Raw genomic sequence first — 13,503 nt, 5'->3', positions numbered from 1 at the left:
TTGGCTTAATATTCTTCCCAAGATTTAAGTCCTTCTCATGTTCAAGATCCACATGCAGCACCCGAAACTTACCCTGGGCATCATGCCATACACTTCCTACAAGGAGAGAGAGAAACCAGTTTTATTATTAGAAGAAATACACATCTCTCAAGAATACTCATTATGGCCAAAACTGGAAATACAGGAGAGAATTCCAAAAAGACAAATGGAAATGCCAGTCCAAATGTCCAGCAGAGCTTCAAGTATTTATATATAAACTTTTTCTTTGAGGAACTTATGAAATTACTATTAGTTAATGGCTATATAAACATCAAATATTTAATGAGCTTACGGAGAAGACAGGAGCCCCCCCAAACCAAATGAAAGTGAGGGATATTGGTATAAAGAAGTTAATCACAATGGTTTTGGTCACATAGAGGACTTGACCTACAGCCAAGCCACAGTTCTGTGTTATGAAACGCTGCTTGTTGGGCTATGACAGACATAGGAGGAACAAAGCTGCATCCTTACAGCAACAGATCCTCACTCCAAGATGGAGACACCTACCTGTTGTTGCACAGCCTGCACCTCCTCTGCCATGAGACCTTCAGACTCCAGGTCTTCAGCTACCTTGTTAATGTCCTTCAACCGTGACTCATTGGCCTTCAGGTCCTTTAAAGCAAAAGCCATAATAACTAAAACTCAAAATAGCAAGCCAAAGTCAAAGGAGACATAGTCACAAACTATGGCTTGAAACTATAAGGATTCTTCTACAAGGGCCTACCAAAACAAAAACAAAAACAAAAAAGGATTAAAAAAATAAGCTATGGCTGGGCATGGTGGCTCACGCCTGTAATCCCAGCACTTTGGGAGGCCGAGGCAGGCGGATCACCTGAGGTCAGGAGTTCGAGACCAGCCTAACCAACATGGAGAAACCCTGTCCCTACTAAAAATACAAAATTAGCTGGGTGTGGGGGCCCATGCCTGTAATCCCAGCTACTCGGGGGGCTGAGGCAAGAGAATCGCTTGAACCCGGTAGGCAGAGGTTGTGGTGAGCTGAGATTGCGCCATTGCACTCCAGCCTGGGCAACAACAGCAAAACTCCATCTCAAAAACAAAACAAAACAGGCCTGGTGCGGTGGCTCACGCCTGTAATCCCAACACTTTGGGAGGCCGAAGTGGGTGGATCACAAGGTCAGGAGTCCAAGACCAGCCGGGCTGAGATGGTGAAACCCTGTCTCTACTAAAAATACAAAAATTAGCTAGGCGCAGTGGCAGGCGCCTGTAATCCCAGCTACTCGGGAGGTTGAGGCAGGAGAATCACTTGAACCCGGGGTGGGGCAGAGGTTGCAGTGAGCCAAAATCACGCCACTGCACTCCATCCTGGGCAACAGAGCAAGACTGTCTCAAAACAAAACAAAACAAACAAAAAAAGCTATAAGGATCTGTTCAACAGGTATCCCTATGGATTGGTTTTCCCAGTCCTCAGGTAATTATTGGACTCAATTTACTTCATTAACTGTAGTTTTTTCGTTTTTTGTTTTTTTTGGAGACAAGGTCTCGCTGTCACCCAGGCTGGAGTGGAGTATTACAATCATGGATCACTGCAGCCTCTACGTCCCAGGCTCAAGCAATCCTCCTACCTCAATCTTTTGAGTAGCTTGGACTACAGGCACACACCACTATGCCCAGCAAATATTTTTATCAAATAGAGACTTTTTTAAAAACTCTTTTTGGTTTTAAAACAATGTTTTAAAAATGTGATGAGGCCAGGTGTGGTGGCTCACATCTTTAATGCCTGCACTATGGGAGGCCAAAGCAGGAGGATTGCTTAAGTAGTTCAAGACCAGCTTGGGGCAACATAACCAGACCATCTCTACAGAAAAATTTTTTTTCTTTTTTAATTTTTTTTCTCTAATGAGACTCAGTCTCACTCTGTTGCCCAGACTGGAGCGCAGTGGCATGATCACGGCTCATTGCAACCTCCGCCTTCCAGGTTCAAGCGACCTTCGTGCCTCAGCCTCCCGAGTAGCTGGGACTACAGGCAGGTGCTACCACGCCCAGCTGATTTTTGTATTTTCAGCAGAGATGGGGTTTCGCCATGTTGGCCAGGCTAGTCTCAAACTCCTGACCTTAGGTGATCCGCCTGCCTCGGCGTCCCAAAGTGTTGGGATTACAGGCGTGCGCCACTGGGCCCGGCCAGAAAAATTTTTTCAATTATAATAATGGATGTGGTAGCCTATGTCCATAGTCCCAGCCACTCGGGTGGCTGAGGTGGAAGGATCACTTGAGCACAGGAGTTCAAGGTTACAGTGAGCTATGATCATCCCACTGCACTCTACCCTGTGTGAGAGAGTGAGACCCTATCTCTAAAAAATAAACAAAAACGAGATAAAATTTTAATGCACAGTTACTATAGGAGAAAGAAGCTCTCCCTCCTCATTTTAATTTGTTGTAAGAATCCTTTTAAGTGGTGGAATGGATAAACAATGTGTAGTATATCAGGCCGGGCACGGTGGCTCACACCTGTAATCCCAGCACTTTGGGAGGCCAAGGCGGGTGGATCACAAGGTCAGGAGATCGAGACCATCCTGGCTAACACGGTGAAACCCCGTCTCTACTAAAAAAAAAAAAAATACAAAAAATTAGCCGGGCGTGGTGGCAGGCGCCTGTAGTCCCAGCTACTTGGGAGGCTGATGCAGGAGAATGGCGTGAACCTGGGAGGTGGAGGTTGCAGTGAGCTGAGATTGCACCACTGCACTCCAGCCTGGGCGACAGAGCAAGACTCTGTCTCAAAAAAAAAAAAAAAAAAACAAAAAACGAACAAAACAAAACAAAAAAACCCAAAAACAGTGTGTAGTGTATCAAACAGTGGAATATTATTCAGCAATAAAAAGGAATGGAGTACTGGACTGGTATGTGCTACAAAAAGGATGAACCTGGAAAACGTTATGGACTGGGTGAGGTGGCTCACACCTGTAATCCCAGCACTTTGGAAGGGCAAGCTGGGCAGACGGCCTGAGCTCAGGAGTTCGAGACCAGACTGGACAACATGGCGAAACCTTGTCTCTACAAAAAATACAAAAATTAGCTAAGCATAGCAGTGCATATCTATAGTCCCAGCTACTCAGGAGGCTGAAGTAAGCTGAGACTGGGCCACTGCACTCCAGCCTGGGCAACAGAATGATACCTTGTCTCAAAAATAAATAAATAAAAGAAAACATAAACAAAAGAAGCCAGTCACAAAAAGTCACATAACGTGATTCCATTTATATAAATGTCCAGAATAGGTAAATCTGGAGGCAAGCAGCAGATGAGTGGCTGCGCGGGCCACTGGGGTTAGGGAGAATGGCAAATGAATGCTTGACGGATATGTGGTTTTCTTCTGAAGTGATACAAATGTTTCAGAACTAGAGGTGGTGGTTGCACAACATTGTGAATGTACTAAATATCACTGAATTGTACAGTTTAAAATGGCTAGCTTTGTGAATTTACTCCAATTAAAAAAAAAAAAAAAAGGAGTACTTTCACATCTATTGTAGTTTAAGCTTAGAAAAGTTCTTATAACAACATGTAGAGAACATAGCATATCTTTCCTTAAAACTAAACTCGTGCAAAAAGGTTTCAATTAAAGTCTTTTAAAAATAGCTACACAGGCCAGGTGTGGTAGCTCAGGCCTGTAATCCCAGCATTTTGAGAAGCCGAGGTGGGCGGATCACTTGAGGCCAGGAGTTCAAGACCAGGCTGGCCAACATGGCAAAATCCCGGCTGTACTAAAAATAGAAAAATTTGCCAGACATGGTCGCGCGTACCTGTAATCCCAGCTACTCGGGTGGCTGTGGCATGAGAATCACTTGAGCCTGGGAGGCAGAAGTTGCAGTGAGCTGAGATCGAGCCACTGCACTCTAGCCTGGGCGATAGAGTGCGACTCTGTCTTGAAAAAAAAAAAACTGAGGCCAGGCGCGGTGGCTCACACCTGTAATCCCAGCACTTTGGGAGGCCGAGGCAGGCGGATCACCTGAGGTCAGCAGTTTGAGACCAGCCTGACTAATATGGTAAAACCTCGTCTCTACTAAAAACACAAAAACTAGCCGGGCGTGGTGGCGAGCTACTCGGGAGGCTGAGACAGGAGAACTGCTTGAACCTGGGAGGAGGAGGTTGCAGTGAGCTGAGATCATGCCATTGCACTCCAGCCTGGGCGACAAAAGAGAGACTCTGTCTCAAAAGGAAAAAAAAAAAAATTGGAAAAAAAAAAAAAAGCTACATAGATGATGGAATGTAATCTAAGTAATTTGCATTCCAGTAATTTGCAGTCAGAAATCAAGAGACTCTGGCTGGGCGCAGAAGCTCATGGCTACAATCCCAGCACTTTGGGAGGCTGAGGCGGGTGGATCACCTCAAGTTAGGAGTTCGAGGCCAGCCTGGCCAACAAGGCGAAACACTGTCACCACTAAAAATACAAAAATTAGCTGGACATGGTGGCAGGCACCTGCAATCCCAGCTACTTGGGAGGCTGAGGCATGGGAATCACTTCAATCCAGGAGGCAGAGGTTGCAGTGAGCCGAAGTCATACCACTGCACTCCAGCTTGGATGACAGCAAGAATCCATCTCAAAAAAAAAAAAAAAAAAAAAAAACAAGAGACTCAAATCTTTAAACAAATTTTCAGCTGAGCCCTAAGATTGCCCATACCTTCTGGAAGTCATCAAACTTCTTCTGGAGCACCTCAACCTGCTCCAAGTCTGCGCCGACCTCCTCACTTGTCAGAGCGGCTTCCTTCTCATTGATCCATTGCTGTAGTTCATTCGCTTCACGGAACAACATAAACTTCTTGCAACTCTTCTCCAACATGCCTTTACGCTTCTCACCCAGTTCCAGCAGAGAATGATATCTGATGGAATTCAAGAGGGTGACAGGAGGGACAAGGAAGGCAGTTAGCTGTAGATGCTAACATAAAGGCAAACCACGAGCTGTCTCCAAGATGTGGATTCCAGGCTACGAGTTTGTAATGATGATGCCCTAGTAACAGAGTTATCAGATGAAGACGAGGATTCCAAGTACCCACACCACAGCCTGAGAGATAGGCGCACACTGTACTGTTCACAACTAGGTGGCTAGAACAGCCAGGCACACTTATCCCCAGGCCAATTCCGCACTTACAACAACACAACCACAAGTGACTGAAACCAAGCGCTTAAGCACAGTAACACAGGGTTCATGCAACTACAGTGGAGAGATGAAATGAATTTGCTGGGCAGAATGTACACAGAGGGTTTTTTTGTCTTTTATAATTCTCTGAATAGCCCCCAGGCTGGCGTGAGGTGGGGGAAGGTACACTGAGCTTTAAAATTTCCTCATATAGGATGTTTTATCTCCATATTAGTAGGTCATTTCTAAAATGATACATTCAGCTCTCAGAAAGTTTTGGCAAGTTCAGAAGGAAAATCAGGCACAGTACTGAGTATCTGTGCCATTCTGTTACTTGAAAGATTTCTTAAGAATCAAAGAATATTCTAACCCTCGGGAACTAAAATACAAAAGGCTGAAATATTATCTTTGAACACGAAAACAACAAACAATAAAAAACTAAAAGTTAAAAAAAACTAGAATCACCATCAAATCTAAGTGTCCCAAAGTGAAATAAAAAAGCAATGAGTTACCAAGAATCAGAGCACTTTAAGAGAAGCATACGATTTCCTTCCTACTAAGGAAAACTATAGAACAGGCCTTCAGGTTTGCTGCTGATAGTGGCTGGTCCACCACAAAAACCAACAGGAGGGGGAACCAACACCACTCTGAACACACAGCTGCACATGGAAGCAACCAATCAGATAAGCAGTCATCGACCGACACAGCTGCACCACGACCTCTTCCCTTGTGAGCCAAAGCTACTGCACAGACAGGCAGTTCCTCCCACCACCTCATCTTTCTGGATGGACAAAGGCCTTCAAGAGAAGCGGCAGAGGGAGAATGGACAGGGTAGCAGTGGACATTGGTGCTCTGCAAGACTCTCAGCCTACTCACAGTTCTTCCACCTGCTTCATACGCAGAGATACACTGCCGGCCTCCTTAGTTATGCGTGTCCTGCACAGAGGGGGCACAGCAAAAGCATGCACAAATTAGTGGGATTAATCCACAGAGATGAAAGGCAGCAGCTCCGACTGGTGCCATGATGGTGGATGCTTAATGTTGGGAAACTATGGAGTCATTCAACAGCTCTAAGGAGCAGTCTAAGTCATGAGTGAAATGACAGTAAAGAAATAGCAGGAAAATTAGAGGGTTAGTTCACCTTCATTTTCCTGGCAGGTCTGCCATGCTTAAGGCAGATTTTCCTGTACTGAAAACACTGGTAACTTCACAGAGCAAGGTCAGGGAACAGACTGGACTACCCTTAGAAAGAAATTTTACTGAGTGCTAACAGGCAATTTAGCCACGTATTTGATCTACTTTTTTCCTCTTATATTTATGACCCAGACTACTGGTAAGAATACAAACCAAGGCCAGGCATGGTGGCTCACGCCTGTAATCCCAGCACTTTGGGAGGCCAAGGCGGGCGGATCATGAGGTCAGGAGTTTGAGACCAGCCTGGCCAACATAGTGAAACCCCATCTCTAATAAAAATACAAAAATTAGCCGGGCATGGTGGCACGTGTCAGCCGTCCCAGCTACTTGGGAGGCTGAGGCAGGAGAATTACTTGAACCCAGGAGGCAGAGGTTGCAGTAAGCCAAGATCACACCTCTAGCCTGGATGACTGCACTCTAGCCTGGATGACAGAGCAAGACTCTGTCTCAAAAAAAAAAAAAAAAAAAAGAATATAAACCAAAACCTCCCATTCTTATCTCTATAGTAACAGAATCTATAAAGTGGACAAATAACTCTGATCTTACTGAGGATCACTGGAGCCCAAAAATTCTACTATTCTACCCAAACTCTAGTGGGAATATATTTCCTGGATATTTGCCAAGTGTCCAAAACTGCTGATTCCACTAGTGGAGTCAGAAATACTCTAAAGGAGGGACACAGGGCAATATGGGGGCTCAGCTAGAGGAAAGAGGACGGAGGCATTTCATTACAAAATTCCATTCTCAGAACTCAAAGCTATGGCAGACAGAGAAGCTCTGAAAGCAGCTTTTCAAAGTGGACAGAGCTGTAGGGGTGTAGAATATCTGAAAATCCAATTACAAAAAGCATCTCAAACCAAAAGACAAATGGCAATGATTAGAAAAATTCTGGTTAGGAAAAACTCATGAACACTGGTGGAAAAAAAACAAAGGAATATAAGTCATCAGTCAGGGGTTTGAGACCCACACAGGGAGGTCTGTGGGCTCAAAGTGGGGTGGAGACAGCAGGAGGCGTGCAGGTGGGCTCCAGGAGCCTCAGGACACGCCTAAGCCTCGGCCCGTGTGGAACAGAGTATGCCTATGGGACGCCTAGCCCTTGCGGCCCCCAGTGTCATCCTTACTGATTGTCAATCTGCTCCTGCCGCAGTGCTATGCTGCCTTGCTCCTCCAGGAGATTCTCCCGGGAGGCTGACTGGGCGGGGTCCAATTTCTTCACGTAAGCAGCCGGCACGAAACCCTGACGATCGTTCACTTCCACTTTCCACCAATCCTAAGGGAAAAAGAGGGAGAACTGAAAGTAAATTCCTTCTCTGAGAGGGAGAATCCAAGGAGGTCATGTGTGCGCACACACACGAGAGCGTTGTTTTAAGAGGTCCAAAACGGCCGGCCACGGTGGCTCACACCTGTAATCCCAGCACTTTGGGAGGCCGAAGAGGGTGGATTACCAGGTCAGGAGATTGAGACCATCCTGGCCAACACAGTGAAACCCCATCTCTACTAAAAAAAATACAAAAAAAATTAGCCGGGCGTGGTGGTGGGTGCCTGTAGTCCCAGCTACTCGGGAGGCTGATGCAGGAGAATGGCGTGAACCCGGGAGGCAGAGCTTGCAGTGAGCTGAGATTGCACAACTGCACTCCAGCCTGGGCGTCAGTGCGAGACTCTGTCTCAAAAAAAAAAAAAAAGGTCCAAAATGATATTAAAGTCACTTTACATAAGGTCTGATAATTCAGTCCCTTCCTCACCTGCCACACCTGCAGAGGGTCACAGGCAGAAGAGCAATGCCGCCTGCCACCAAGGCCAGCCTTCTCTCTGCTTAGATGCTCCAGAGCTGTGCTAACACTGTAGCCACCAGTCACATGTGCCCACTTAACTTTCGTTGAGTTAGAACTCTTTTTTATTGGAGACAGAGTCTTGCTCTGTCGCCAGGCTGGAGTGCAGTGGCGCGATCTTGGCTCATTGCAATCTCTGCCTCCTGGGTTTAAGCGATTCCCCTGCCTCAGCCTCCCGAGTAGCTGGGACTACAGGTGCACACCACCACGCCCAGCTAATTTTTTTGTATTTTAGTAGAGACAGGGTTTCACCATGTTGGCCAGGATGGTCTCGATCTCCTGACCACATGATCCACCCACCTCAGCCTCCCAAAGTGCTGAGATTATAGGCGTGAACCACCACGCCTGGCCTTTTTAAATTTTTATTATTAATATAAATAGAGATGAGGTCTCGCTATGTGCCCCAGGTTGGTCTCGAACTCCTGGGCTCAAGCGATCCTCCTGTCTAGGCCTCCCAAAGTGCTGGGATTACAGGCGTGTGCCACCATGCCCAGCTTCATCGAGTTATAATTTAATTAAATAAAACACCCAGTTGTACTAGCCATATTTTAAGGGCTTACTATCACACGTAGCTAGTAGTTACTGCAGAAGCAGCACAGACACATTTCCACCATTACAGAAAGTTCTACTGGGCAATGCTGCTCTTGAATAAACCAAAGCTAGACCACAAGTTGGTTTAGGTTTAAATTAGACTCAATAGAAAGATAGGAATCACAGGTTTCCTCAAATTATCATGACAAGGATAAATAAGGTGTGGGAATGGGAATAAATTGGCTCTTAAAAATGGCCAAGGACATTTCTCCAGCCTTAACTAAAGCAGAAGGTAGGCCTCTTTCAAGATCAGTCAATCTGTGGATGTTTCAAGGCCACTGTCAATTCAGAGTGTGTTAGGCAAGAAAGGCTGGTGGACCAGGATGGATTTATTATTGTCATTATTTAGCCTAGAGAAGACAAAGCCTGTGGGGTGAGGTCACAGCTGTCTTTGATGATCTGCTGGGCTGAGATGTAGCTTGTAGTCTGGAGTAAGAAACCAACAGGTCGGCCAGGCGTGGTGGCTCATGCCTGTAATCCCAGCACTTTGGGAGGCCGAAGCAGGTGGATCACGAGGTCAGGAGATCGAGACCATCCTGGCTAACACGGTGAAACCCCGTCTCTACTAAAAATACAAAAAATTAGCCAGGCGTGGTGGCGGGCACCTGTGGTCCCAGCTACTCGGGAGGCTGAGGCAGGAGAATGGCGTGAACCTGGGAGGCGGAGCTTGGAGTGAGCCGAGATCACGCCACTGCACTGCAACCTGGGTGACAGCGCAAGACACTGTCTCAAAAAAAAAAAAAAAAAGTCGGGCACGGTGGCTCACGCCTGTAATCCCAGCACTTTGGGAGGCCGAGGCGGGTGGATCACGAGGTCAGGAGATAGAGACCACGGTGAAACCCCGTCTCTACTAAAAATACAAAAAATTAGCCAGGTGTGGTGGTGGGCGCCTGTAGTCCCAGCTACTCGGGAGGCTGAAGCAGGAGAATGGCGTGAACACGGGAGGTGGAGCTTGCAGTGAGCTGAAATCGTGCCACTGCACTCCAGCCTGGGTGACAGAGCGAGACTCCGTCTCAAAAAAAGAAAAAAAAAAAAAGAACAACAGGTCCAAGTTATACAGAAAGCAAACTTTGGCTTGACAGGACAAAAATTCCACCTAGAGACACTCAATGGTGAAAATAAGCTATCCTTCTGAGTGTGATTATCTATGCTTCTTGCAGTATTCAAGAAGACAGATTAACTTCTTGGTCATACACAGTACTGCATAAATGTATGTCATGTGGGGGATTGGTGAGGAAACTCATCTCTTTGAATTCTAAGCCCTCTCATTTCAGGGAGACATGCAACCCACAGAAACCCAACTGAGCATATGTGGAGGTGCTAGCGTGGAACAAACACACAGCCACTCTCTGTGCCTTGCCTTGTTGGTGCTGTTGAGTAAGGTAAGGATATCTCCCTTCTTCATGGTGACCTCTCGGGGACTCTTCTCCTGATAGTCGTAGAGAGCCAAGACGAGCTCCTTCCCAGTCTCGTCATCCATGGGGGCCACTTGTTGCTAAAAATCCAAAGGAAGGGCAGACATGGTAAAAACACGTCCATGCTGAGTCATCCAAGTACAGAGCAGATTCAAATGTCACCAGCTGTACCAAATGTACCAAATATACACTCATGAGAATTCTTCACTGAAGCTACCAATAAAATCTGATCCAAGAACTTTAAATTTTTGGTATCTTTAAAAGAAATCTCATTTTGTCTGGGCACGGTGGCTCATACCTGTAATCCCAGCACTTTGGGAGGCCGAGGCAGGCAGATTACCTGAGGTCGGGAGTTCGAGACCAGCCTGACCAACATGGAGAAACCCCATCTCTACTAAAAATACAAAACTAGCCAGGCATGGTGGTGCGTGCCTGTAATCCCAGCTACTTGGGATGAGTCAGGAGAATCACTTGAACCTGGGAGGCGGAGGTTGCGGTGAGCCAAGATCAGGCCACTGCACTTCAACCTGGGCAACAAGAGTGAAATTCCATAAAAAAAAAAAAAAAAAAAAAAAAAAATCTCATTTTAAAGTAGGGCCGGGCGCAGTGCTCATGCCTATAATCCCAGCACTTTGGGAGGCCAAGGCAGGCGGAGCATGAGGTCAGGAATTCAAGACCAGCCTGGCCAACATAGTGAAACCCCATCTCTACTAAAAATACAAAAATTAGCTGGGCATGGTGGCGGGTGCCAGTAATCCAAGCTACTCAGGAGGCTGAGGCAGGGTAATTGCTTCAACCCAGGAGGCAGAGGTTGCAGTGAGCCAAGATAGTGCCACTGCACTCTAGCAAGACTCCATCTCAAAAAAAAAAAAAAAAATTTAGCTGGGCATGGTGGTGAACACCTGTAATCCCACCTACTTGGGAGGCTGAGTCAGGAGAATCACTTGAACCCAGGAGGCGGAGGTTGCAGTGAGCCGAGGTCATGCCACTGCACTCCAGCCTAGGCGATGGAGTGAGACTCTGTCTTTAAATAAATAAATAAATAAATCTTATTTTAAACTCTGTAAACCTTTGTGTCACAAGAGTTAATAGCAGAGTCAAATGGGGCCTATGATACGAACACCTGCTGACAGTATCTGAGTCCTTCAAGGCCTCCCTCCAGTAACCCATAAACTGTTACAAGTTTACCCGGCAGGACTGTGCTTGTTCTCGCAAAGCCTGGATGCTGCTGCCATAGGCACTGAGATCTGACATCAAAGCTTCGTGTTTCTTCAGTAGAGCCTGAAACCAAAACCACACATGGAGCACTGCACAGGGGCTGAAGCCTCCCATCCTCCACTGCACAGGGGCTGAAGCCTCCCATCCTCCACTGTGCAGGGGCTGAAGCCTCCCATCCTCCACTACCTCGCCATCCTGCCTCAACAGCCTTTCAGTTGCACAATGATGTAATCACCTCCTGCCCTTCTTACAGTGCTAATATCATTTTCAAAGTTTTTCAGGATTCCCATCTTTTGGGACAATCATATATATTATGATTATAGCCTACTCATCCTGGTCTAGGCACAGTGGCTTATGCCTGTAATCCCAGCACTTTGGGAGGCTGAGGCAGGCAGATAGCTCGAGCCCAGGAGTTCAAGACCAGCCAGGGCAACATACTGACACTTCATCTCTACAGAAAATACAAAAATTAGCCAGATGTGATGGTGCGTGCCTGTAGTCCAAGCTACTCAGGGGACTGAGGCGGGAAGACTGCTGAGCACAGGAGGTCAAGGCTGTAGAGAGTCGTGACTGCGTCACTGTACTCCAGCCTTAGCGACAGAACAAGCACGGTGCCTCACGCCTGTAATCCCAGCACTTTGGGAGGCTGAGGCAGACAGATCACTTGAGGTCAGGAGTTCGAGACCAAACTGGCCAATGTGGTGAAACCCCATCTCTAATAAAAATACAAAAAAAGTTAGCTGGGCGTGGTGGCGGGCGCCTGTAATCCCAGCTACTCAGGAGGCCAAGGCAGAAGAATCTCTTGAACCTGGGAGGCAGAGGTTGCAGTTATCCAAGATCGTGCCCCTGCACTCCAACCTGGATGACAGAGTGAGCCTCTGTCTCAAAAAAAAAAAAAAAAAAGGAAAAATTCAACTCATTCTAGTTTTTGTGAAGATTGGTAAGAGCTAGGTACAGGAACTATACCTAGACCTTTATGAATAAAATTTGAGAATTTTAGTCAAAAAACAGATACCAGTAAAAAACCAAGTACATCTATGTATGTATGTAGGCATGTTGGTATGTGGCTATATATGCACATTGGTATGTACATGTGTATGCTGGTATGTTTGCAGGTATGTATATATGTATGTGTGCATGTTGGTATGTTAGTATGTATGTAAGCACACATATGGTTTCACATAGATGAAACAAGAGTGACAAATGTTAACGGTTGAAGGTGAGTGACAAGTCATCTTCTCTCTCCTTCAGGTATGATTAAATTTTCATAATAAAAAGTGAAAAATGGGCCAGGAGGGGTGGTTCATTCCTATCATCCCAGCATTTTGGGAGGCTTTGGCAGGAGGATTGTTTGAGGCCAGGAGTTTGAAACCAGATGGGACAACATAGCGAGACCCTGTCTCTACTAAAAATAAAATTAAAATTAAAAAGCATAGCTAGGCCTAGTGGTACCTGCCTATAGTCACAACTACTTGGGAGGCTGAGGCAGGAGGAGTCCTTGAGCCCAGGAATTTCAGGCTGCAGTGAGCCACAATTGTACCATTGCATTCCAGCCTGGGCAAAAGTGAGACTTTGTCTCAAAAAAAAAAAAAAAAAAAAAAGTAAAAAATGGATTCCAAAACATTTTAAAAAACAATCATTGTAATGCACAGCTCCCACACATCACTACTTCTCCTAACTTCCTTCTCAGTACAAGCCCTGTTCCACTTCCCTGGCAGGTGAGACGCTTCCCAAGCCTGGTTACCTCAGCAGAGTCTTCGTCCTTGCCATAGTCAGTGCTGCCCACAATGGGTTCCTTCTCCCGCATCCAGGATTCGGCCTCGTTAGCATCAGCAAAGTACTGCTGGGCCTGCAGAGAGTCCTCCAGGTCCTGCCGACGCTGGGAGGCTTTGGCTTTCAGTGCCTCCCACTTTTGGTTCAGCTCGTGAAGCTTGGCCTTCACATCCTCTGCAGCAAAATGGCCTGGAAGGTGGGTAGGGAAAGAGGATAACAAAAACTATGTTGACACATCACAGAAGGACAAAAATAAGTTTTCTCTGTGTGTTCACGGCACTTTCATTACTATGTTTTGGTGAGCTGTGCCCTTTCATAATTCCAATTTTTTTGAGAGGCTCAGGTTCTAACCCTTTA

At 46.3% G+C, this 13,503-nt stretch overlaps 1 protein-coding gene across 8 annotated transcripts in view; it reads right to left on the bottom strand.

Annotated features, from left to right (window-relative positions):
- Nucleotides 1-13,503, bottom strand: part of SPTAN1 (spectrin alpha, non-erythrocytic 1) — an 81,235-nt gene that overhangs the window by 34,530 nt on the left and 33,202 nt on the right. For 4 of the 8 annotated variants that reach the window (XM_054521151.2, XM_063714064.1, XM_054521147.2 and 1 more), the window contains exons 19-26: nucleotides 13,118-13,335; nucleotides 11,344-11,436; nucleotides 10,101-10,235; nucleotides 7,442-7,590; nucleotides 6,003-6,062; nucleotides 4,671-4,869; nucleotides 547-651; nucleotides 73-96 (exon numbers count right to left, since the gene is read on the bottom strand). In XM_054521151.2, coding sequence (XP_054377126.1) covers nucleotides 73-96; nucleotides 547-651; nucleotides 4,671-4,869; nucleotides 6,003-6,062; nucleotides 7,442-7,590; nucleotides 10,101-10,235; nucleotides 11,344-11,436; nucleotides 13,118-13,335 — 983 coding nt within the window. The remainder of the gene's footprint in view (nucleotides 1-72; nucleotides 97-546; nucleotides 652-4,670; nucleotides 4,870-6,002; nucleotides 6,063-7,441; nucleotides 7,591-10,100; nucleotides 10,236-11,343; nucleotides 11,437-13,117; nucleotides 13,336-13,503) is intronic. The other 4 variants (XM_054521148.2, XM_063714066.1, XM_054521150.2 and 1 more) reach the window with 1 other exon arrangement.

This window comes from Pongo abelii, chromosome 13 (assembly GCF_028885655.2).
Source record: "Pongo abelii isolate AG06213 chromosome 13, NHGRI_mPonAbe1-v2.0_pri, whole genome shotgun sequence".
NCBI lineage: Eukaryota > Metazoa > Chordata > Mammalia > Primates > Hominidae > Pongo > Pongo abelii.
This window is presented reverse-complemented; position numbering and strand designations above follow the sequence as displayed.